The sequence below is a fragment of the Watersipora subatra genome, chromosome 7 (assembly GCF_963576615.1).
Source record: "Watersipora subatra chromosome 7, tzWatSuba1.1, whole genome shotgun sequence".
In the NCBI taxonomy this organism is placed as follows: domain Eukaryota; kingdom Metazoa; phylum Bryozoa; class Gymnolaemata; order Cheilostomatida; family Watersiporidae; genus Watersipora; species Watersipora subatra.
In genome coordinates this window covers 28,847,849-28,875,082 of record NC_088714.1, presented here as the reverse complement: position 1 = coordinate 28,875,082, position 27,234 = coordinate 28,847,849, and the positions used below count along the sequence as shown (strand labels likewise).

At 42.1% G+C, this 27,234-nt stretch overlaps 1 protein-coding gene across 1 annotated transcript in view; it reads left to right on the top strand.

Moving 5' to 3' along the window:
* Positions 1 to 27,234, top strand: part of LOC137400634 (guanylate-binding protein 4-like) — a 55,665-nt gene that overhangs the window by 2,550 nt on the left and 25,881 nt on the right. Inside the window, exons 3-6 of the mRNA XM_068086965.1 lie at positions 6,485 to 6,676; positions 7,020 to 7,145; positions 8,784 to 8,942; positions 10,931 to 11,041. Of these exons, the coding sequence (XP_067943066.1) occupies positions 6,485 to 6,676; positions 7,020 to 7,145; positions 8,784 to 8,942; positions 10,931 to 11,041 (588 nt within the window). The remainder of the gene's footprint in view (positions 1 to 6,484; positions 6,677 to 7,019; positions 7,146 to 8,783; positions 8,943 to 10,930; positions 11,042 to 27,234) is intronic.

Sequence of the window (27,234 nt, the reverse complement as noted above, 5' to 3'; positions counted from 1 at the left end):
TTCAGCACTTCTTTAGTTATTTTACTGTAGCTCTCCACTACCAGGAAGTTGTTAGCTGCAATTAAATAAACATTACTTCTAGCGATATTTGCCTAAATTTATTTAGACAACTTTTATTTAAAAACTTATTTTTATATCTTTAAGTAAATAACATAAAATTACTAAAACATGCGGTTTTTTCAAAAGGTGGTCTATGGAAACAAAAGTTATTTTATAATTGGTCCAGAGTCATTGAGAACCATGAAAAAAACTGCTGGTAGCAGCTTGTATGCAATCATATAAGCATTATTGTTCTAGATTTTAAACTTTTCTGTTATTTTAGCTAATCTTCTACCTCTGATGTGGTGAATCTTATAGTTCTACTACAAGCATTATGGGGAGTGAAGAATCGGTGAGCTGATAACTCCCAGTTTTTATTACTAGCAAAAACAATACTAGCATTATACCTGTTATAGTATATAGACAGTGATAACTTTGGCTGTACTAGAAATAAAAGGAGAAGAGAAAGCATGTTTTTAGCAATAGTAATAACCAGCATTGTTTTACATGTAAACTTCAACATACCAATATAGCAGCTACATGAGTTCAAACTATTGCACGATTTTGAGATTGAACTTCTTTAACTAAAATAAGTTCAATTGTCAATTGCAGTCATTTATCTAAACCTCATTTAATTACAAAAAATTATCACAAGGAAATAGTGTGAAAACAGCGCCTTTGAAAAGTTTTCCTAAATAAGATATATTTTTGGTTTGAAACTGCTTGGAAGAAATAACCTTCATGGCTTAGAGATATTTGCTGTTTCAATAATATGATGGAATAACTTGGCTTGTTTTATAAAAAAACCTAGAATCTACATGTATTTTGTTGATTGCAGATTTATGAGAAAATAGCTATATATATATCTGAACAATTATTTGAAGAGAGGGTTAATACTGGAGGAACTTACACCTAATTACACAGAAACAATACAGCATATTTTCAAATACTCATAAAGCAAATCATTATGATATAAGTTACCTTGCTCGGGCAGTTACACTTCATATGTCTCAGGTTGATCTAAGCTTTAGTGCTTAGCAATTTCTTTCACCATATCTGTTAGATTTTTGTGTGGAAATGTTGATAACTAAAATTATTTTTCATCTTTTGCTTATCATGTAATGAACACTAGCATCTTCAATAAGAACTTCATGATTGCCACAGGTATTTGGTCTGACCCTCGTAGTACCTTATTATTCTATAATCCCCCCTACTACACACAGATTGCCACAGGTATTTGGTCTGACCCTCGTAGTACCTTATTATTCTATAATCTCCCCTACTACACACAGATTGCCACAGGTATTTGGTCTGACCCTCGTAGTACCTTATTATTCTATAATCTCCCCTACTACACACAGATTGCCACAGGTATTTGGTCTGACCCTCGTAGTACCTTATTATTCTATAATCCCCCCTACTACACACAGATTGCCACAGGTATTTGGTCTGACCCTCGTAGTACCTTATTATTCTATAATCCCCCCTACTACACACAGATTGCCACAGGTATTTGGTCTGACCCTCGTAGTACCTTATTATTCTATAATCCCCCCTACTACACACAGATTGCCACAGGTATTTGGTCTGACCCTCGTAGTACCTTATTATTCTATAATCTCCCCTACTACACACAGATTGCCACAGGTATTTGGTCTGACCCTCGTAGTACCTTATTATTCTATAATCTCCCCTACTACACACAGATTGCCACAGGTATTTGGTCTGACCCTCGTAGTACCTTATTATTCTATAATCCCCCCTACTACACACAGATTGCCACAGGTATTTGGTCTGACCCTCGTAGTACCTTATTATTCTATAATCCCCCCTACTACACACAGATTGCCACAGGTATTTGGTCTGACCCTCGTAGTACCTTATTATTCTATAATCCCCCCTACTACACACAGATTGCCACAGGTATTTGGTCTGACCCTCGTAGTACCTTATTATTCTATAATCTCCCCTACTACACACAGATTGCCACAGGTATTTGGTCTGACCCTCGTAGTACCTTATTATTCTATAATCCCCCCTACTACACACAGATTGCCACAGGTATTTGGTCTGACCCTCGTAGTACCTTATTATTCTACAATCTCCCCTACTACACACAGTCAACAAATCATTCGTGTAAGAATTATCTTCATAGATAAATTTCATTCTTTCTATTGATCATTCGTAGGTTTAAAAAATTCATGATATGGCTGCTTTGACATAATACTGTTTCAAGTATAGTAAAAGAGCTCATCTGTAATTTTATATACTTTTTGTAAAAGTACTATAAATACTTCACATTTGAAATTAACCTTTCTGAAGCACCTTTGCTACTTACCTACATTAGACCAGGGGTGTCAAACTCAATTGTACAAGGAACCAAAATTCAAAACACAATCTAGGTCATGGGCCAAACAAGATAAACATTGTTGAGTACTAAAACCAAATGTTTTTGAACCAGAATATGAGTAAAAACAGACAGGAATATCACTCTGAAATAAACTTCAACAATAACTGCCACAATCCTGTAAGTAGAAATTTCAAATAGCAAATCAACTACGCTGATCACTATTGTTACATTATTTTTTTATATTTATTGCCTCAATAAAATATTGCAAACAGTTTTGAGATTAATTAGCATTTTTTCTCCAAAATGATGTCATTTTGAAGGCGTTGGTTATGTAGTGCATAACGTTAATTCTGTGGCGTAACTTAGCTTACAATTGACCCCAATAACAACGCTAGCATGTGATAAAACCCTGTGCTTTTTTTAGCTAATTTTTCTTGGTGTTCAGTCTGTTAAACATCCTGTAACAAGCTACAAGCAATTTTAAGTAGCTTGTCTACCTTTCAGAAAACACAGATTATTTTCATGGCTGAATTTGGAGAATAATGGGTTTTAAGACACTCATCACTATAATTATAGATCGTACTAAACATCCCCAACTTCCATCCCTAAAAAGTTAGGATACGTCACGTGTTTATGGGCGGGGCTTGTTGCGTCGACTACGATACTGATATTGAATCGTTGGTGAACCAATCTTTAATTTGAGTACAAAATCGGAATCGGTGTGTCTGATTTACCGATGAAATAAGCAATGAAAGTTGTTCGTGGCAGTTATTCTTTCAGCTTAAATTGACCTAAGAAGTACACAGCAAGGCAGCTGAAGCGTTGCATTATTGGATCTGCAGTTCTGTGCAGTGTTATGTCATCAGTGTTCCATATCAAAGGGCCACAAATAACAATAATGTAAAATGATCTTGCTGGTCAGGTCTGATTACAAGCAAGGCCGTATTTTCTATACTGCAGCTACCGCCATGACAGTACCATTTTTTGAGGCTCAAAATTCCGGAATTCACATCATTTTTGCTTGATTTTAATAAATCTTTTAAAAGCTGAAGAAACACAAAATTTTCATTTATTGGCGCCGCCATATTGAATCAGTATCTGTGGTAACAACACTAAGTTACGCGCTTTGCGAGAGGTATCATTGATGCCTAAATTATCCTACTCATCACCAAGTGCATTTTTTGCAAATTCAACTGCAACCCTAAGAGATCATTGATGGAGCACACTGTTGGACCACAGTGTTTAAGCTGCATATGGGTATTACTACTACTTGCTCAGTATTATAGACTATGGGTATAAGTGCATAATTTTTAACATGGTGCTCTATTAATTTTACTTTTCAACTCCCCAATATTATTTAATTGAATTATTTCATAAAAGACAACTCGTCCCCCACACCATTCAGCATTGTACCTGTTGATAATTCTACCTCATGCTAGCTGTGGCCAACCCCTTTAGCAGCTTTCATTCACACTATATTTTTAATAAGCGTTGTTAAAGACAATCTCAATAGACAATTTTGTGTTTAGAAAACAGTGGTTTATAATGACAAATTTGCTGTCAGAACATGTGCCCCATCAGGAGCCCAGTTTGCTGATTTGCGCCATTTGAGTAGTTATACTAAAAAATTTCCGGGAGGGGGGGGGAACCCCTGGACCCCCTACCGAGCGGGTGCTCGGCACTCCTCTCAGACTCTCTCCGCAGTACCATTTTCAAACAGATAGACAGCCCTGATTACAAGGTGGGCCAGATGTGGCCCGCGGGCATGAGTTTGACACACATGCATTAGACAATTAGTAATATGGGTAAATTTGTATTTCCTTGCTAACTTTCTGAGTGCTCTTTAGTAACACCTGGTTGTTTGTTTTTTACTAAACAATCCAGCATGCTACGCTTAGAAACCATACTCATTTTTTGATGTGGTATTGTTAAAGTGTCAAGCTACTAAGACATAACTTAAACAATAATTTCACACTATGAAATAATAATTTTCCTATTGCTGAAAGAAGCGGTGCATAACATTGGCCAGATGCAGCAGAAGGCCTGGAAGACTTAAAGACTACTTTTGTGTTGTATTATGCACTATGCGGTTAACTACTTTTTTAATAGCCTTTGTTATAGAAACTCTATGAACTATTCCTAGTTGTTGAATAGCACTTTTTATTGCTTAGAAACCTTTTGCTTATATCTATGAAAACCTGATTAATGCTTAGAAACCTCTTGCTTATATCTATGAAAACCTGATTTTGCTGAAAAAAATGGCTAATAGTATTACAAGCATCAGGAGTCTATTTCAGCAGTTCTTGTTAACATGCGGTTTAAGGAATGAGACAGCTCATCCAATTTTGGCACAATGAGCAGTCTGTGTCCAGCTGTGGTCTTAGTGTTTTTCCTTAAACTATAACTGTCACGTACAACTTTTATCGTATTCACTAGGTAAATCAGACAGGCTGATTCCAATTTTGTACTCAAAATAAAGATTAGTCTACTAACTTTCAAAGTAATGAAGGCTTTTTACAGCGTTTTATTATTGGTCTCAAAAACAACACGACCGGCATAACAAGCTCCGCCCATAAATGCATGACATAACCTAACTTTTAGACTAGGGATGTTTAGACCTATTTAGAATAATAGAGATGGGTGTTTTAAAATTCATTAATATCTAACTTCAGCCTTAAAAATAATCTCAGTCTTTTCTGAAAGGTAGATAAGCTATTTAACATTGTATATTTAAAAAAGCGCGATAACAACGCTAGCTTGTGATAAAACCACGCTTTTTGAGCTCATTTTTCTCGGCGTTCAGCCTATTTTACATGTAACAAGCTGCGAGCAAGTTTAAATAGTTTATATACCCTTTTTAAAAGACTGAGATTATTTTACAGGCAGGATTTAGATAATAATGGGTTTTAAGACACCCATCTCTATTATTCTAAATCAAACTAAACATTCCAAACTTCCGTTCCTGAAAAATCTAGGTTTCGTCACATATTTACGGGCGGAGCTTGTAATGCCGATTGTGTTGTTTTCGAAACGAATATTGAAACGCTTTAAAAAGGCTTAAATGACTTTTAAGGTTAGTGGACCAATCTTTATTTTGAGTACAAAATCGGAATCAGCGTGGCTGATTTACCTAGAAAGTACGATAAAAGTTGTGCGTGACATTTATGGTTTAAATCTATCCAACTTATCTGAGCTGTAATTCAGGGGCTTGCTGTTTTGTGAATAGCACTTGATGGCTTTTACTCATATAATTTTGTTCTCTTTTAACTTAGTAAAATGCATATTTTTTGGCAGAGATCTTAGCGAAAGTGACAGGGTTGATTCATTTCGGCAGCCACATCTATGATACCTACCACATACTGAAAAAGTTTATTCACAGTTTAACAAGGGCCTTCTTTCTTATAGACGCATATTTCTATTCAGTCAAACTAAACATCTAAAATAGCAGCGACTAGTTTGATCATCACTTGAAAATTGCCTGAAAGCACTACTTATTTCATGATTCATTAATTCTATGATGATTAATGTAGGTTTCTACGAGTTTCAAAGCAAGCAGAATTTCAGTAATGAACTTGCTTTTTATATTTTCAATACATCTTTGGCTTATGGCCCTAATCACAATAAAACATTTATTTAATCAGGTAATTTAACCGAGTTTATTGATGCACTTTTGCTTCACAGCTAATAACTGGACTGTTTATTGTGAGTTTTATTTTATCTGCCTACATAAGCTCTCTTTATTTTGTAATAGTTTAGAAGACCAAGTTGTCTTTTTGCTTTTCACTACCGGCATTTTACTATCTATGAATCTAGCTTTTATTGCTGTTGGCTACCAAAACCAACTTATAATTTGCCAGCCATACCTATACCAAACTTATTTTTATTGACATGCTTTAAGTAAACTTTTAATTAGACACTTTCACCTGGTTACTAAATAATTCTACACAATCTGACCCAAAAGATTAATCTATCTCTAATACATAGTTCTCTCAGCCACACATGGCTATAAAGTTTCACCGAATTTTTACATCACTTCATTGGGTTGTCGTTACTTACAAGCAATATGCATTTTATGTACGTTTCTGCACTTCACAGAAGCCTGAAGCAATCATCAAGCTGGCTGAGAAAGTTCCTCATTATGATCTAAGAATGTTAGAACAACTACTGAATCAAGTGCCTGGCAATAAAGACACGAAGGTGTATGTTATAAGTATTTCAGGCAAATACCGATCTGGTAAATCCTTTTTATTCAATCTATTCAAGATTTACCTGGACTACTATAGTCAGGTAAGTAAAAGTATTTTAATCATGAAATATCATTGACATGATTCCTATATAATTTATTAATTTATAAGGCTTCTTTTTAAAGTATTCATGAAAGTTGCCTAGTAGACTTGAGATTAATTTCTCAAACAATAAATTATGAGGTTATGTAAATTGTTGCAATGCTCTATAGTGCATTTTCTATAACAGAAACAGTGAGAACCCTATATTTCCATTATTTATTTCATCTATTTTTGCATCTTTTGAAAGCTTTTCGCTTGTTCCAATCACATTTACAAACATACTTGAACAGAAAACAATCATGGTGTCTATGACTGCGTGTGTTGCATTTATAAACATGTTTTAGTTTCAAACTGATAAAGGATGGAAGGTTGCGAGAGACATGCCAATCAGGGGTTGGGAATGGAGGTGTGGCCAGAAAAGTGTTACTCATGGAATTTGGATGTATGTGTACCCGAAGCTGATTAATAATGTATGTATTCCTTAAGTGAACCAGTAACATGCAGTGTATATACTCAGAGTTTATCGCTGTCAAATATGCCATTGTAAATATTGTGTAGTAAAGACCATTATTGCCGTATGTCTTGTCTTTAAACCTGCATGAGTTATATCATGATAAGCTGGTCACATTTATAAAACGCATAATAGCAAATGACCAATTCATCATGTGATTCCTAATTTTTGCCCACAGATTTATCCACATATTTGTTTTATGCACAAGATTCTTTTAGTGCCTGCACTATTTTTGCACAATAAGTGTGCTCTCATCGCCGAATAATACTGCTCTCCAGTTTTCTGGTGACCAATTCACATGATCTTTGGCCCATTGTAAACGAGCCATTTTTTGTCGAGATGATAACAAAGGTTTTCTATGAGCTTTACAGCCTTGTAAGCCATTATCTCTCAATGATTGGCGAACAGTTGATGGTGCTAACTCTGTACATGTTGATTCTTTTAACTTTTTGGCTAGCAGAGGACTGGCTAAATGTCTATCAACCAAAGAAAGTCTCGCTAGGCGTCTGGTCACTTGATCTGTTGCTAGCTTTTTCCTTCCCCTACCAGCCCTTTCTTCAACTTGACCAGTTTCCTTCCATCTGCAGATTGTTGTAAATACACCTTTCTTAGAGCAATCTACCTCCCTTGCAATTTCCCTCTGCGATTTCCCTTGTTGCTGAAGGTAGATTATTACAGCACGCTTTTCTTTCGTGAGATGTTGAGGTATGATGATGAAGTTATTAGAATGACCTTTACTGAGAGCAGAAGAACTTTTCAGTACTATTTGGGTTATGTTGCATAATGCACAACGTCTCACTCAATGCAATTGGTGTCTTAGATGATTGTTAAACTGGGCAGATCCAAGAATTTGGAAATTCTAGACATCATTCACCAAACTACTGTTTTTTAAAAAAATGACTTGTTATGAGACACCCTGACTAGTTGCACTTTTAACTGCACAAGCGATGGAATTATGTTTGGATGCAGAAAAAAATTAAACAATGTGACAGCTGATAAAATTCCTTTCTAATGATATATAACCTTTCATATCTGGACTGAATATAACTAATATGAGAGCCATTATAGCGCATTATATACTAAAACTCAAAGGCGGTTCCATAATTTGTATCACCACTGTATATACTCACCTCTGCATAACCTAACCTCAATGCCCATAGACTGCACTAGTTTGCGGCAAAATATTTTATGTTTTAATCTCCAAACAATTTTAAATGATCCTATTTTCTAGTTACTGTTATTGAAGTTCAAGGACACTCATACTAGTTGATGCATATATATGTATATGTCATTATAAGCTTAAGCTGATGGCTCAGGAGCATGAAAGGGCAATTCCAAACTATTTGGAATTAAATACAATCACAAAGATGCCACTATGGCATTCCATGATAAGTAACATCAAGTTGTGGTTAAACAGTAGGAATTTATTCTAGTTTGCCTTTAACTGATGTACATGACTACTCTACCAACTTGACAAAATATGCGTCAATAATAGAAGTACTGAGGAAATTTTGATGAATGCACCCTTACCTTCATTTGTTGACTAAATGGAATTCTGGGTGAGTTACAGATTTTGACCAAGAATGTTTTTTTATAGAAAGCAATCATTCTATTGGACTGTCAAGGAACTGCAGATCCTATGAAGAGTGACCCAACCTTGGACAACTTGATTTTGTTCCTCGCATTACAGTTGGGAGATGTGCACATTCTAAATGTGAATCAAAGTTTTGGGTGTGGAGATCTTTCTCACCTCAGTGTAAGTAAAGCTTTATATAAGTTATACAGTAGGAAAATTTACCAATTCGCAAGAATCAAGCAAAGAAAAACTTTTTGAGATTTGCTTTGGAAAGAAGAGTCAAGATTGGACAAGAGAGCAAAGAAAAAAAAGACAAAGAGGGAGAGAGAGAAAGAGAAAAAAAACAGGAAAAAAAGAGAGAGAAAGGGAAGAGGAGAGAGAGAGAGAAAGGGGGAGAGGAAGAGCAGAAGAATGCAAAAAAGAGAGGGAGAGAGAGAGAGCAGGAGAGAGAGGGGAGGAGAAAGAAAGAGAGAGAGAAAGAGTGAAAAAGCACACAAGAGAAAGGACGAGAAGAAGAGAGGGAGGAAGAGAAGGAAAGAAGGGAAAAAGGAAGAGAAAGAGAGTTGCAAGCGAAAATATATTAGAACGGAAAATATGGAAAATTGAAAAAAATGGGAAAGAAAGGAGATCAATAGAAAAAATGAGTGTGGAATGGGAAGGAATAGGGATGAGTAAAAAAGAATAGTTAAGTAAGGAGACAAAAAGAGAAAGGAGAAAATAGAAGGTTAGCGAAACGGGCAAACAAAGAGATAGGAGGAAATAAACAAGGGAGACAAAAAGGTGTGAGAGAGAGAAATGTAAAAGTAGAAAAGAAAAAGATGCAAAAGAGAAACAGAGCAGTATGAAGTGTGAGTAGTAGGAAAAAGAAAAAAAAGAATAATATGGCTGTGGGCAAACAAACACAAAAAAGAATTAATGCTAATTGCTAATTATTTCACGGCTTAACATCTTGACAGTTGTTTAGTTTCTTCTCTCAATTTCTTTAAACTGTACAAAACTTTTATCTTATGATATGAAGTTTAAAAGTTAGAATGGTAACTGTTGTTATATGTTGAATGAAATTAAGTTGTCTTTGCGAAGACTTTTTTATTGTCTGGGCATTCAGCTTGTAGATATATATATATATATATATATATATATATATATATATATATAGACCATTATTAAGTACAAGTACTTGGGGATTATGCAAAGCAACATCAACCACAAAGCCGAGGTACGTCACAAAGCCATTACCGAATACAAGAAACACCTTCGGCAGGTCCTACGGAGCCAACTCAATTCCAAGAAACAAGTCATGGCAATAAATACCTACGCACTTCGAGTAATAAGATATCCAGCAGGCATAACAAAATGGACTGAGGAAGCCATCAAGGAAACAGATATAGCAACTCGTAAACTTCTGACCATGCATGAAGCACCCCACCCAAAATCTGATACTACTGGATTGTATCTCGATAGGAAAGATGCCAGTAGGGGACTTAAAAGTGTACAGCAGACAGTGAAAGAAGAAGAACAAAGCATCAAAGCCTATGCAGCCTCCATGGCTACTTCAGATAAGTTGCTAGCTGAATTTCATTCGGCTGCTCTGACAATAGAGCTTCGTCCTGATGATGAGCAAATTGACTGGCACCTGAAACCTCTTCATGGTGCACACCACCAACAAATATCTAAGGTTGCCAATCTTCACCAGACATATATGTGGCTGAACAAATTAAACCTAACAGCTAATACAGAGTTGTTAATCATGGCAGCACAGGAGCAAGTGCTCCCAACAAGGCATCTCTAAACAAAAATCTATCACACTAGAGACGATCCTAAATGCAGACTGTGAAAAGATGCACTTGAGACCATTCAACACATCATCAGTGGATGCAAGCAGCTACATGTAGCAGGAAATGCATACAATAAGCGGCATAATCATGTCACAGGTGTTGTGTATAGAAGCCCATGTGATGAGTATGGTTTTAATAAACCACAACACTGGTGGAAAGCTCCTGGTAAAGTCAATGAAAATGACCGCGCTAAGATCCTCTGGGACTTCTACATCCAGACTGACAAGCATGTCCTAGCAAACCAACAAGATATAGTGGTGGTAGACAAGGGGAACAAGAGGGCTACTATAATAGATATAGCAGTACCCAAGTACCAATTGTTCTATATTTTAGGTGTGCGCTCTTCACGCTGATGACAATGCAACAGGACATATTTTTCAAGCAAACATTGTTGTGGTGAGAAATTGGAATGCGGATGAGTTGCCGATGCAGCTTGATGATATGGTAAGGGAAAAATGATATGTTGCTGTCCTTAAGTTTTTCTCAATTTTAGGCCTTATCTAGCATGTACAAAAAAAATTGGCAAACATTCAAAGGATGACAGTAAAGTTAAAGCTAAGACTTTCCAAGACGGATCAAGATGTTTCTTATAAAAGATTCTGTCAAGCACAATAAAATCGACAATCGAAATTGGAGCTACCAAAAAACTATTGAAAAGTGTTACTACCAAGTATGTATATATATATATATATATATATATATATATATATATATATACATATATATATACATATTGTTATATAATTGAAAATAGCAAAAAAGCAACTATTCGTTTCAGTCAAAGGCATTACTTCAAAATCCAGAAAATTGTTCTATATAGCTTTTGCTACCAGAAAAGCCAGGTGGCTCCTAATGCCAAATCTTTGGTCCCACCAGGCTACCATAGATTCATCAACATTAAAATATTATAAAATGATCAATTTTATACAAAATATTCCGTACAACTCTGGTATACTTTCAGCAAACTGGCTAATTTAATTCAAAGCAATTATTCAAAGAATCGCACGCACATATACAAAAATAATTTCATGGCCTGCTATGGTCATGAATTGCAAAAACTCTGCTCAATTTACATGCCATTGGCCGTTGGTTTTATGCGCTGAAACCTTATAAAAAGGTCAACAAAATGCATTACTACTGTAATTTAAAAATTATTAATAAGATCATATTATAATATTGTAAAGGTTTTGTGTGTCCTTCACTTTCCTCCACTAGTACAAGACTCGGTGCATGAGTTCATACATATATTTTCTGCTTAGTTCATGAGCTGTATATAAATGCTCAAGTAACAGGCAATGAACAGGCCCAGAATAGCTCTGCTCTTCTACACAAATGTTCGAGCTTATATAACTAGTAAGCTCCGCCTCCGTTCAACTTGGCTGGGCATGGCTCGGCCCGGCTTGGCTTGGTCTTGACTCGGCACGGCTCTGGTTTGGCTTGGCTAAACGTAAGGGGATGCCATCTGCCACACACTTTCCCCTATTGGCGACTAAGGTCTCTAATTTATGTCCTGAGACAGCACCAGTTGGGCCAGAGCCTCATGCTGGCGGGCTCCGTAGCGTATGCGCTCCACCTTCTCCAGCAGTAGCTGGCGCTCTCGGCCCTCCAAGTGTCCCTTGCCATAAGACTGTCGGCAATGTCTCCGCAGCCCTCGTTCACTCCTGAGCGTTTTGTGCTAACAACTGGGTCCGGCTGTGCTGGGTCTGCAGGAGAGTCTTGCTAGCTGGAGTCCGTTCCACTATCTCGGCCAGTGTGCGTGACCCGGCGGGATCCAAGGCCGTTCGGCTCCTCCTGGTCGAGGCCGACGGACCCGGGCTGGGGGGCACAGCTGAGTCCTGGCCTGCTGGACTCCTTTTCGCGGGCTACGGCGCCTCCTTCCTCTAGTAATGGAAGTGCAGCAAGCACTTCCATTGCTCCATCAGAAATCTCCGCCTGCTCTCCTGATGGAACTGCTCCCAAGAGGCCTGGTCGTTCTCCCTGTTGGTGAGTAGCATGGTGTAATAGCATTTAGTCTCTCAACACGTGCTGCCAGTCACAGGGACACACAAACAGGGCATAGTGTTGTAGGACATGGAAATGGATCCGCCAGGTGCTGGTTTTAAACTGGCAGATCTGACAATTCTCATCCTTCATCTGTTCCTCTGCTCATGAGACCGTATGAGAAGACAAGTATTTGATAGTCCTTCCTAAAAGGGAAACTTTGGTTGCGTCCATGAGAACCGTTTTTCAACTTTCCCACGCGACATGCGGACCGTTTTCTGGCAATTCTATAGAATAACATACACCATCTCCGTACCATTCTGGCTTCCTAGTTGTTAGGGCTGGCCTCGGATTGTGCCAGACCGAAGTTGATTATATTGTGAGGTTGATAGGATCTGGTGTTGTGATCCCTTCGGTCTCCACCGGGTTTGCTTCAGGTTCTCCCAGAATTTTTTCCCATGTGGCCAGATTGATTTCCTGGGAGCTCGGAGATCGTCTTTGGCTTTTTCCTTCCTCCGGTTCGGTCGGATTTTCTCTTGGACATCTTCTGCCTTCATTTTTTTGCAGCTTTTAGTAGCAGCTTTTCCCAGCTGGGGGGGTCGCATTATGGGTACAGGGTCTATTCTGACCTCCTCCTGCCTCCTCTCCTGCCTGCTGGGTTGAGCTCCTTTCATGTTAGGATTCTTCTGTGGCTCCAAGGTGGCCGGGGCTTGCCCCAATCTTTCTGGGCAAGCATGATAAGGTTTCAGCCTCTTTCGCTCTGAATGGAATACTGGCCCTTTCGTTCCACCAGATATGTGTGGTTTTTGCAGGCCTTCAGGACCTGGTATAGTCCCACAAACTTTGCTTGCAGCTTTGGATTTTCTCCCCGTCTCCGGCGTTTCTTCGTGAGCCATACCCAGTCACCTGGGGCGTACAGCAGTGGCTCCTCTCGGTCCTCCTATCTTACCTCCATCTGACTCTGTTGTAGCGTTTTGTGCACCAACTGCAGCCTCCACTGCACCTTAAGGGCGTGCTCGTGGGCAGGAAAGAACTCAGTTGGTGGTGGGTGGCTTTCTAGCTAATCCGGCAACCTCAGCTCCCATCCCAACATCAACATGTTGGCTGTCTTTCCGGTTGCGGAGAGGGGGTGCTTCGGTATGCCCTCATCAGCTGGGGAAGCAGCAGGTCCCTGTCGTCCAGTCCCTTGGTCAAAAGTAGTGCCCTCAAGGAGTCCCCGATTGTTGCGTTCAAGGATTCCGTTTGCCTGTAGATGATAAGGAGTCGTATGGGTTTTCTCCACGTTCCAGAATCGGCATAGTTCGGCCATTAGTTGGCTTTTAAATTGCGCCTTCTGGTCCGTGTGGATCTGCTCGGGAAACCCCATGTAGCAGAAGACCCGCTCATCCAATACGTTTGTGACTACCAGGGCTGTGGCGTCAGGTAGTGCCAGTGCACCCTGCCATTAGGTGAAGTGGTCGGTGAGGACCAGGACCCACTTGTTCCCCCTAGGTGTGACTGGAAATTGCCCCACCAGGTTCACAGCCACTTTCTGCCAGGGTCGTCCAGCGTAGAGCCTGCTTTTCCCTTTGGCCGCCTTTGTCCCTCCATGCTTTGCGGCCTGGCACACCTCAAAACTCTTGTTGAGCCATCTGCTGTGGCCGTCAGTCAGAGCCAGTACCAAGTCAGCTGGAGGTGACTTATCACTCTTCCCACCCCAGAGTGAGCCAGGGCATAAGTTTGCCACACCGGTGTTTCCTGCATGGTCAGGGGACAGATGACAAACTATCTGGCGTGGCCCTGCAGGGCCACGCGTGCTTCCAGCACGCTGTCCTTTGTCTGTGCAGAGAGGCTCGCATGTGATGCAGGATATCCAGCTCTCTGCTCCCGACTTCCAGGTGTTCCACTGGCACCTTTTTGCCTGTGGCGATGTCACGATACATGATGGCCACGGGTCATTTTCCAGTGGCCTGTGTGATTGCCAGCTCACCCTTTGGTCTTGTTATCCCAGGTGCGGCTGGTAGTCCCTCGGAGAAACCTCCAGCACCCAGGTTCAATCCTGTCGGGAGACCTGCGCGAGTTGCCGGCCAGCCCTCCGGGGTATGCGACGTTGCCCAGGTTTGATCCACCCCTGTCGAGAGTGGGAGTCTCATCTAGGCAACTGGTTGGTACCCACGTGGCTAACGACTCTTGTTCCCTTGCCAACTTCTTCTGTGACGGGCCTCCGTCTCTCTGTTCAATGCTTGCGCATTGTCGGCAGTCCTCGCAGGTTTGCTTACTCAACCCATCTGCGTTGTCGTGGCGAGTCCCTGACCAATGCTTCAGGACGAAGCAAAATTCAGCCATGAACTCTAGCCACCAGGCTACCTGGTTCGAGGGTTCCCTCTTCCTGCATAGCCACTGGAGTGACGCGTGGCCCGTCCATAGGAGAAACTCCTGGCCATACAAATATCGCCGAAAGGGCTTCAATGCCTTTACCACCGCAAGCAGCTCCCGTTGACTGATGCAGTAATTGCATTCTAAGTTGGTGAGGGTCTTGCTGTATTAGGCAATGACTCTCTCTCAGCCTTCCTGTACTTGCAACAGCACGGTCCCCTCCACATCTGCTGGCATCTGTGTCCAGGATGTACTTCCTCCTGGAATCCGAATAGCTAAAGATCAGGGCAGTGCTGATACTATCATTCAGTGTGTTGAATGAGATCTGTTCCCCTTCTGTCCATCTATAGGGCTCTCCTTTTGCAGTCAGTCGGTGCAAGGAATGTGCTATAGTGGCGAACTCCGAGATATAATGTCCATAATAGCCAACCGTTTGGAAGAATCCTTAGAGTTCTTTCACTCCGCGCGAGCTCGGCCATTCCATGACTGCTTTCACCTTGTCGGGGTCTGTAGAAACTCTGTTCTGGCTTAATATGTAGCCCAGGTAGCGGATCTGGGGTTGCAATGGTTTGCACTTGAACGACTTTAACTTCAGTCCAGCCTTGTGGAGTCTCTGAAAGACCTCCTCCAGCCGACGCAGATGCGTATGAAAGTCCGGGGCGATGACTATAATATCATTCAGATATACAAGCAGCGTTCTCTAGTGGAGTTGGTGTAGCACATGTTCCATGAGTCTTTGGAAGGTGGCGAGGACGGACGTCAGTCCGAAAGGCAACACCTTCCATTTCCATAATCCGGACAGTGGTGAGAAGGCCGATTTCTCCTGCGTCTCTGCATCCAGGGGTACCTGCCAGTACCCGCTCACCTGGTCGAGCGTGCTGAAATAGCGGCTGCTTAAAAGGGCGTCCAGGCTGTTGTCGATCCTGGGTAGAGGGTAGGCGTCCTGCTCGGTGACGGCGCTTAGACACCAGTAGTCGATGCAGAAGCGCCACTTCCGGCTCTTCTTCCGGACCAACACTACAGGGGAGCTCCAAGCTCCTCCGGCTGACTCGATCAGCCCCTGCTTGAGCAGATTCTGAACCTGCCTTTTGGCCTCAACCTCCTTCTCTGGTCCGAGTCTGTGGAGGGGTTGCCGGACTGGCCAGGTGCTCTCCTTAAGTGGAATGGAATGTTTCACCTTGGTGGTCTTTCCTACGTCGTCGTCACTTGTACTGAACACGGTGGCATATCGACTCAGCAAGGAAGCCAACCTCGCCGTTTGACCCATCTTCTAGCAGTTCTGTTGGGCCGTCTGGAACAGTTTCTCAAGGTCAGCCGGCACTCCATTGATTGAAGTCGAACCGACATCACACAGTAAGGGATCGTCCTTTTCGACCTGTGAGTTCTCCACTCCCGTGTAAGTGCCGATAGTGGCTCCGGACCGGAAAGTCAATGGCCGCTCCGTAGCATTCATGCAGCGGGTGATGACCTGTCTCCTGGGTCCCAGCTGATTCAAGCTACTTTTTATTGGAGGTCCATTGGGAAATCCTTTGATCAGTCCCATGGGGCAGTAATTTCACGTGGTGATGCGACAGTGTATTGCCATCTCTGTCCGAGCAGGAACCACTACCCTCCTTATCACCTGTACCTTGCTCTGTAGCAGCCACCTATGTCAATCCTTGCAGACTAGCTGTCTGCCATCCACTCGGACCACCGACTGGTCAAATTCGAGAGAGACAGGATGGGCCATGAAGAATGGCATTCCGAGTATTGCATCTTCGCTCAGACGGCTAATCACAAAGATTTCCTATGTCTTTACATTCCACGGGTAGATGGCCAGACGGATTATCCCGTAGAAGGGGAGCCGTGTTCCGTCACCCAATAGTTCATGACTGGCACTCTCCTCGAGTTGGTCCCGTACGGCCCCTGACAATCGGTCAAAAACCTGCTTATTGATGAGGTTTGTGGTGCATCCTGTGTCTAAAAGATACTGGATGGGCTGCCCCTCTACTCTTCCCCGGAGGAAATAGCTGGTGAAGTAAAGTCGACTGAGGGCTTGCGCCCTAGAGGTGTCCTCCAAGACATATTCTGGGAGGCTTGGGAGCCTTCCTTTCTACGGTGATGCGAGGTCGGTCTCTCAGGCCATTCTACGTTCGGGGTAGACCCGCGGCTTTTGTGATTGCCGTCTCTAAGGCGGGGAAAGGGTTGGCCTTGCAGCCTTTAAGGCAGGCTTCTGACCATCCGGTCCAGTGGGGGTGGTTCTCGCTGTCTGGGGTGGAGGGGATTTGGGGGTCACCATCCTTTGTTTTGGGCTACGTCCTTGCCATTTGCACGAAGGGGTGTAAGCGGTATCCGAGACTGGGAATGTCCAGATTGGCCTCACTCAAAGAGTGGTAGTAATTTCGTGTCTTCACAGGCCTTTCCTGTGCACGAATTTTCTTTGGCCTGGTCCTTGCTGGTTGAGACCAACCACCGGCTGTCACTGAATCTCATGTAGTCCTATTTTTTTTTCAGAGTTACTGCTGTGGCCGTTTGGTGTAGCAAGGGCAATTCTTCCGTACATGTCCCTGTTGCCCACATCTCTAACAAAGGGTAGCTGGCTGGCTCCTCCTCTTGGTTGGAGTGCGAACCTGTTTCTGGAGCCGTTCTACTTTGTCCGTGAGAGTTTGAACTCGCCGGGCTAGTCGTCCTATAACTTCGGTTTTGGTCGCCTGTTCACCTGTTTGCCCAGTTCACCTGGTCGGAGGTTTTTCCTTCCAGGGTTCGTACCGAAGATCCGGTGAATTTACGCTTGCCTCCTTGGATCTGGAAGTATTCGTTTCCGGCCCGTGCAGCGTGGGCATATGTGCGGCCAACAGATGTCGATGCAAGGCAGGGTCCCTTAATGAGCTGCAGAAGGTCTCCATAGCCATACTATTTGATGTCGATTCGGCAGGTCCGGTACGCAATGCGTACCAACCTCTTGACCTCCATAGCATGCTCCTGAAGTGTCATTTTTTTCTCTCACCTAATAGCCTTGAGCTGGCTTAGCGCCTGCCTGGCGGATAGCCTGAATTTTTCCTGAAAGGCATTTAAAATGGCCTCCTGTTCCTTGGCTCGCCCACAGTTTTCAGCCTGTTTGCCCAGTGCTTCTCGGAGGCGCAATAGGTTTGCTCCTTCCATCCACTGGCTGGCGTCAACTACCTCCGTGAAACGAGCAATGAAGTACTCCACATTTTCTTTTCCAGTGTACTAAAGTTCTAAAACGTGGTGCCGGTTCCTGAGCCCTTGGCATCAGTAGTACCCGTTCTAGTTCTTCGACTAGTCGGTCGGGTCCCGGGTCAGCACTTCTTGCTCTCCTATTGGCCATGTCTAGTTTTCAGTAGGTTTCTGCTTTCTTCCCAGAGTGGTGCCTCTATTGTTTTTGGGGCTGTCGACTCCTTTCCGGGTTTCTTTCTGTGGGAAGTTCCTCCGGTAGGCGCTCCCTGCCTCTTCAGACAAGTCCTGTCAGAGCCTTTAGTAGATTTCTGCTCTCGGAGCAGTACATCCACTGGGTCCAATACTGCAGGGCTTTCCGCAGCTCTCTCCGGGTTTGTTCCCATAGGAAATTTTTCCAGTAAGAGCACGCTGCCTCTTCAGGTAAGTCCTGACGAAACCTTTAGTAGGTTTCTACTCTCGGAGCAGTGCATCTACTGAGTCCGATACGACAGGGCTTTCCACAGCTCTCTTTTGGTTTCTTCCTGTTGTTAGGAAGTTCTTCCAGTAGGAGCAGTGTCAACGTTTTTCAGGCAGCCCAGTTCATCTAGAGTCCAGTAATCCTCCAGTAATCCTGATGCAAGTTCTGTGGCCGAGTTCTTGGGATCGTCAGCGATCCCACTGCTGCCACCACTGTAAAGGTTTTGTGCGACCTTCATTTTCCTCCACTAGTACAAGACTCGGTGCATGAGTTTAAACATATATTTTCTGCTTAGTTTATGAGTTGTACAAGAATGCTCAAGTAACGAGCAATAACAGGCCCAGAGCAGCTTTGCTTTTCTACACAAATGTTCGAGCTTATATAGCTAGTAAGCTCCGCCTCCGTTCTACTTGGCTGGACCCGGCACGGCTCGGCCTGGCCCGGTCTTGACTCAGCACGGCTCTGGCTTGGCTTGGCTTTGGCTTGGCTTGGCTTGGCTAAACGTAAGAGGACGCCGTCCGCCACAATATTTACAGTGGTTGGAATCATTATTTTAGCAATCTAGTATCTATTAAGCTAACATAATTATTATTTATTTATTGACTCATTCATAGGGATTGAATGTTTTAGTAATGAATTGATAATATACATAGGTTTGTTGACAATTCTCTTTTTGAGCATTGATTACTACCACAGATCATAGTATTAGTAGTTGTTAGCATTCAGTATAATAGACATTATTTTATAACTATAAAGTCTAATGAAATTGGTGGACCTATAGTTGTAGGGATGACTGGATATAGTCTAAAAGTTATATACAGAGAGCCAACAGGGTTCACTTACCAATTTTATGATGCTTGTTGCGGTGTGCATAATCACTCTCTGTGCATAAGTCGGTCTACAAATGTGCACCCTATATTTCATTTTTGCTAGAACAGATTCACCATATCCTAAGCAGTGAAACTCAGACCTGCTTTACATTGTGATTTTCCTTAAGCTGTTGTATCCTGGTCAAGAATACGCTATGGTACAAGAACTGACCAAGTTCCTCTACTTGCCGCACAAGGAAACAATTCATTGGAGAGCAAGACAAGGAATGTATACATATACATAATGTATATATATATATATATATATATATACAATGTATATTTATACATATATATATGTGTATAAATATATATGTGTGTATGTATATATGTATACATATATACATTATATATATACTGTATATATACATATATATGTACAGTATCTACCTGACCACTTATCTATTATATATATATATACATATATATATATATATATATATATATATAATAGATAAGTGGTCAGGTCTACTGCTAACAGCACTCTACGCTCTAAAAAGTGTGGAGTGTTATAACTAACTAGAGTGTGGATGAGGTAAATTTCACTTATCTTTAATCCAGATTGATGTTTTGTTCTGGGGTCATGACAGGTCTGTTTCGTGCTGGTGCACTCTTCAGGTGACTTGTGTTGGATCCAACACAAGTCACCTCAAGAGCCTGCCAGCCTGATACCTAGCCAGTATCAGGCTGGCAGTACTAAGGGCTAGTTACTACCATCGGCGCCTGCTTTTCAGTAGTTGGCGAGTTCGTTTTTGTTTTCGATGGTGCAGTTGCTCATCGGCTGCTGGACAGCCAACACACAAGCCAGTTGCACCAAGTGCAATTTGATTCAGATTGAGGGCTCCTTACCACATCTCCCCGGTTTGGCAGGTGAGTGTTGCGGCTGTCAACTGGACTTGCTGTAAGAAAACGACCTTGAATTGTTTAGTCAGCTTCTGCTATATTGACTCAATCGGCTTCTTGGGTAGACTCATTACCTTAGGCGTGCGCCTGTCTACGCTGAATAAGTTAGTTAACTTTCGGCTCCCTGAGGAGGCCAGCATATTGCGGTCAGCTTGGTGTTACATGTGTAGGACTTCGGCGAGCCATCCTCTGTTTTTCAGAAAAGCTCCGACTTGGCCCCATCAACAAGGTACACAACACTCCCGCATATGCTTCCTTCATGTGTCCCTCAGTGTGACATTAGCCTTTCATGTGAAATGTGTTGCTATTGGCAGCGACACCTAAAAATGATAAAGTGCTGTCATACATGTCTGCTTCTGCAGTCTGCTGATGACTGCCACTGCTGCTGCCCCGCTTTCTGCAGGTGACTGGCTTGTCCTGCATAACCTTGGTTACCTTTGTCCAGATGTAGTCAATAACAAATCGCTTTGTCCAGATGATATATTTCTTGGTTGGCTCGGCAGGCAGCATATCAAACTTTACTGGTGACTTTTAGACTTTGGAGCCTAATCGAGTATTGAATCGTGATCGATTCTGCAGCCAACTCGGCCAGGCAAAAGACCTAAGCCAGCTCGGCGAACTTAGCTGCTTATTCAACTTTTTCTATCCAGTTGAGTCTAGAATAAATGTCAAAAGGTTCATTTTCATTTGGCTGGCTGATAGTCATATCCTTGAAAGGTACAAGTCTGGCTGCCTTCAGCTGATTGCTGGAAGGCACAGTGTCACTCAGGTGTGACGCAACATAAGTCTTTCTGTTTGAAACAGAGCCACTCATGGGTGCGGCCTGGTCTAGACACTCCTTCCTCAGTGCTGGTAAGCCTCACTGCCCTGTACTAGTCTGGTGTGACCATGTTCTTACATAAGCATAAAAACTCCTTGTCTGGCTCTAGGAGACATGCCAAAAATTCTTCTTTTCCTTCCTCCGTTGGCTCTAACTGGTTCAACATTTCTGCAAAAGAATCAATGGTCTTACCTCTTTGAGCTATGTCAGCAAGTTCTTAAGAATATTGAATAGTGTTTGTGTTAGAACGTTACAATGTACTACACAAACAACTAAGCATATAAAGTTGCTATATTTTGCTACAGAGCATTTTAAGATGATTTTATGAAACTAATGCTTTTTTGCTATTAAAACTAAAATGCTATCAAACTTCCGTTTATATAAGTGAAATACATTTTTTATTATTTTAATATGCACTCAGTTCAGGATACTAATAAATACAAGTATCTGAGAGAATACAACAATTTGGTTGAAAAGTGTCAGTGGATGTTCTGTATAGTACTTGCTTCTTGTGGTGTCTTTTTAGCTCTCAGGAGTCGGGCTTTTTCTTGGCCTCTATATCTCTACCCAAGGGTCGCTCAGGATTGGCTGTCACAGAAGATATCCATGCCTACTTTCCATATTGGTTTGGCTGCCAAGTGATCCATGCTGGCTGCGGGTTGTGCCGAATGGTACCTGGTGCTGCTGGCTCTAAGCTCTATGGCCTGGCTAGCTGTTCAGGAATATTGATTTATTTCTCCTCTAGTTTCATCTGGAGTTCTTTCAGCCAAACTTTTAATTCTTTACTGAACTTTGGGTTGTCTATAGTTTCGGCATTTGGCTTGGCCAACTCCCGCTCAGCTTTGACTTCTATCCTTCTGACTCTGGTCCTTTTCATATTTGCAAGGCGTGATGGAAGCTGGTGCTCGTCCTAGCTTTTCCCGACTATTAGGGTCCGGTTTTAGCCGACTCTTATTATTACCGGAAGATTTTCTTTGGCATTCTATCAAGCACGTGTGGTTGAGCCAGACTTTTATGAACTTTTACAACTCTGCAAACTTAGCCTCTAAGGTAAGGTTATCTCCTGTTTTTCTTTTGTTTTTTAACCAAACCCAGCTATCTGAGGCTTGGAGTGAAGGCTCAACTTTTTCTTTTTGCCAGATGACCAATTGCTCATATCTGAGAGTTGTGTATATCTCTTACAGTGGCTTGAGTGGCTTTAACACATACTCATATGTTGGCTCAGCCTCCATGAATGGTGGATAGAACTCTAACTGATTCAGCCAGCATAATTCTATGCAGTGCATTAACAGGTTAGCCATTTTTTTCTGTTGCTATGTCGGGTGAACCTCTGTATCCTTCATTAATTGGGAAAGCAGCATATTTCGATCTTTCTGGCTTTGTGTCAGCAGCAGAGCTTGGAGTGAATTGTTTGGCTGCCGACTGTTCTGTTTTATGATTCCGCTGGCTTGAGGGAGGTGGAGAGTAGGTTGAGTCTTTTCCACACTCTAGAGCTGACTCTTGAACTGGCCCTTTGGTCTTTGTAAATCTGATCAGGCAAGCCCCTATAGCAGAGTATCTGCTCGTCCAGCGTACTAGCTACTAGTGGAGCTGTGGCTTCCGGAAGGGCAAGAGCGTTTTGCTATCTGGTAAAATAGTAGTCAGCACCAGTAGCCCCTTGTTTTTTATTTGCGTCGTCAGCAGCAGCGGTTTCACCAAGTCCACGGCCACCTTGTTTCAGAGGTGTCCTGCATACACCCTGTGTTGACCGCCAGCTGCTTGCCTCCCTCCGTGCTTTGCTTCTGGCCTACCTCACAGTCTCCTTACTGTAGCTAGCATTCTTGGCCAGTACCAATTCAGGAGTCGGTGGATCGTCCTTCCCATTGCAGAAATAGTAAAAGTGTGTGTTTTCCACGTGGCTGTTTCCTTGATAACCAGTAGGCAGACTGCACACCACCGAGGCTGGTGTGCAATACCCCGTCTAGTTGTTGTCAGAAGAGTGACCAGATACTGTGCGGCTGTTGGGGTTCCTGATATTCTAGCTCTAGCTGATCCTTGATCAGTTGCTTCACTCGAGCAATGACTTTGGATATTATGGGTACTAGTTCGTGGCCTATTGCTTGCATCCTGGCCAGCTACTTGTTTGCATCACCTCGAGTCATGTGGCAGTCAAGTTATGTCGCAGAGCCCCAGGGTGGCCTTGGTCAATATTGGGTCAACCCCCAACTTGCCATGATTGCAGTGAGCTGGCCCATGCATTCGGCCACCTCACGCATGGTCCCAGTGGTCCCTGACACTGCTATAGGGCTTTACTCAAGTTTACCCTACAAGGCCTGACTTTCCATGGTGAGCTCTTTTCTAGTTGGTACCTTATCCCTGAACTCAATGAGTTCACATTGCTGGCAGTCTTTGCAGGTCTGTTCACTGAGTTCATCAGAATTCTTGTGGTGGTGTAGTCCTGTTCAGTGCTCTAGTGTCTATTTGAACGTGACTAAAATTTCTAATTCTCTGGCCACCTGGTTCAAAGGTTCCTTCTTTTTGCACAGTCCTTAAAAAAAGTCATGGTCAGTGCGAAGTACAAACTGTCGTCTGTAAAGGTAAGGAGAAAAGTGTTTCGCAGGGTTAACCATGCCCAACAACTCTTTTTTAGGTGACATAATAAGTTTTTTTCTGCTTGTGCCAAAGTCTCACCTGAAAATGCAATAGCTCATTAAGCATCGTCCTGCGCTTAAGATTGCACTGCGCTCACTACATACATGCTATCATTCGTGTCCACAATGAATGGCTGACTCGAATTGGAATAGACCAGAACAGGTTCATAGGAAATGTGTCTCCTCAGCTCTTTGAAATCTGTCTTCTTCTCTTTCTACACCCACTCCTCTCTTTTCCATGTTAGCTGGTGCAAAAGCCATGCTAAAGAAGCTTGAAATGTACTGATGGTAATATCCTACCATGCCCAGAAAGTCTCGCAGCTCTCTTAGCCCCATGGGAGTCAGCCATTCTTGGACTGCCATTGTTTTTGGAGGTCAGTAGTCACCCCTTTAACCCTAACCACATAACCCAGATAGGACACCTGTGATTGAAATAGATTGCACTTGGTTGGTTTAAATTTCAGTCCAGCTCTCTTAAGTTGTTGAAACACCTCCTCCAGTCAGTGTGTCAAACTCAGCAGCAATGACAATTATGTCATTCACGTAGAGCAGCAGCGCCTTCCAATGCAAGCTGTGCAACACATGCTTCATCAGCCTCTGGAAAGTGGCAGGTGCAGATTTGAGGCCGAATAATAAAAACTTTCTAGTTTCAAAGGTTGGAATGGGTAGCAAACGCTGACTTATTTTGTGCATCAGAATCTAGAGAGACTTGCCAGTGGTCACTGACCAGGTTCAGTGTACTGAAGAATCTATTGCCTGAGAGATTGTCAAGGTTTTCGTCAATGCGGGAAGAAGATAGGTGTCTTACTCAGTGACTGCATTCAGCAGATGACAGTCCACGCAGAAGCGTAGAACTACAGGTAGCGCCAATTTCTATTCTTTTCTTGGACCAACACCCCCAGAGAGCATCAAACACCTTTAGTAGGCTTGATGAGTATCTTGCCGAGGTGGTCCCGAACTTGCCACTTTGCCTCAGCTTCCTTCTATGGTTCAAGCCAATGTGGAGGCTTTCGGGTAAGATGGTCTCCTTTTTCAGTAAAATATAGTGCTTCACCTCAGAGGTCTGTCCCACATCTCCAGCGACTGGTGCTCAACGCACCCTGGTAACGCATAATCAACTTCAGCAGCCATTCGGCTGTTAAGGTTGCTGTTGTGTTACCAGGGTGCATTGAGAAGAACAGATTCTCCAAGTAGACTGGCACCCTTGCCTTTGACATTTTCACACTTTCTGTTGTAAGACGCGTACTAGAGAGGGATGGTTCGTCATTTACCTGGTGGTCCTTCCTTCTGTGTACGTGCCAACCGTGTAATCAGCTATGCAATGTAGAGGTTGATTTGTGAGGCTCAGGTACAGTGTGATAACACTTTTCTTTGGCCTAGGCCGGTTCAAGCTCATAGCAGGTGGGGGACCCTCAGACAACCCTTTAATAGCCCCAATGCGCAGTAGTTTTTGTTGATGACCTGACATAGAATGGCCATCTCTGTCTGGGCTGTTGCTGAAACTTTATAGCACACTGTTGTGCCACCTAAAAGAAAATCTTTAAAATGGTGTTTTTTTCTGATGTGGCTCACCCCAAAGACCTCTTTGGTTTTCATGTATTTGAACTTTATGAGGAGACGTACAGCTCCGCAGAATGGCAGTTGACTGTCACTTTTCTTAAGCAAGACCCTCATGTTCAGTGTAAGAAGCTCGAAGAGTGAGGTTGGCCAAGAGCTTGCAACTTGATTGGTTCGGTAATACTCTTGCCTCAGAGGGTCACTGTTGAATCTTTTCTGGGTCAATCAGGACACTCCTGAATATGCCGGGGCATCATTCTGATGTGTTTGTTGAGCTCAAAAGAGGGGAGAGGGAAGAGCAAGTCAGCCTGGCCGCTTTAAAGCAGGCTTCCGACTACGCACCAGCTGGAATCATTTAGACTCGGTTCTAAGTGTGACTTTGGAGAAAACACTTTTGCAACAGTCTCTTGGCATGTTATTTCAACTCAGAAGGGGTCATAACGCAAGTTGGCTGTGCTGCTTTTTAGGCCGGTTTTTGACTGCACCGGCCAAAGTCCTCTGAGCTGAATTCTGAATGCTTTCTTGGCAGCACAGTCTCGTGTGACTTGCTCTGGCTTAGGTCATGCTTTATTGACCATGCTATCTTCCAGGTATTTGGCTCAAGCTTCTTTAAGGCTTTGTAGCAACTTTGGAGAGTCAACACTGAAGTTAAGCAGTTGCTAATGAAGTTTTTGCTGATGGCTTGACCAATGCAATTGGGGTAGCTTAGCTATACTATAATTTTTAGACAAACTACCATTAAACATTTGTGGTTTACTAAAAGTAGTGAGCTACATTTTAAGCAACTTTAAGTGTTGTGCATGGAATCCTCTTTTGCTTGTTTGTTTGTTTGTTTTATTTCATCAAAAAATATGAAAACAGAAAAAAAAAGAAAAAGAAAAGAAATAATGATGAGGCTCACACTGCGCAGTAGCATTGCTAGTCAAGGTGCTGGGCCACAAGTTAACAGCAAGCGGCCAGAAACTATTTAGTCACCGCTCAACAGGTACAGCTTGAGGGCACGTCTAAAAGTGGGCCCACTTACAACCCTACGCAGTTCATCAGGCAGAGCGTTCCATTGTGCTGACTGCTGGTATGACATTCTGCGATGACCCGAAGCAGATTTAGAGGGAGGTAGCTTTAGATTTGAAAAAGAGCAGTGAGTGGGATATTGATGAATGCGATGTGATTTAAGGCTGTAGAATAATTGATGAGACGCAATGAGAGTTTGAAATTTATAGAGTTTATTCACAGTCAGAATTTAAGATTTTTTAAAAAGTGGGCGGGTGTGTTCTAATTTAGGTTTTTTATGTAAAATCTTGAGAACTCGTTTTTGTAGAAGTTGAAGTTTGTTTCAGTATTTACCTGGGGCGTTCCCCAAGCCTCAATACAGTAACTGAATTTAGAATGAATAAATGCGTTGTAAATTAAAACCAAAATTTTGTGGGGTAAATACCTTGAGCATTTATATAAGAGTCCGAACAAAGGTCTAACACTATTAAAAAGTTTTTCTATGTGAACCTTCCATGATAAATTTGTATCAATGTGAACACCCAGAAATTTTACACTTTCGACTTGGTTTAAAATTTTACCATGCAAAGTCAAAGCGGTCCTCGGGAATTCATATTTATTTTGATTGTTTTTTAATATCATAAAGTTTGTTTTGTCTACATTTAATGTTAGTTTGTTTATAGTACACCATTTTTGGATTTCATTCAGTTCATTATTTACTGCAGAAATTTGCTCATCTAAGTCTTTGAATTTTAAAAATAAGTTTGTATCATCGGCATACAAAATGGGAGTAAAAACTGTTAAAATGTTTGATAAATCGTTAATATAAATTAAAAAAGGTGTAGGGCCAAGTATAGATCCCTGGGGAACACCACATGTAATGCTTAGTTCATCAGAGA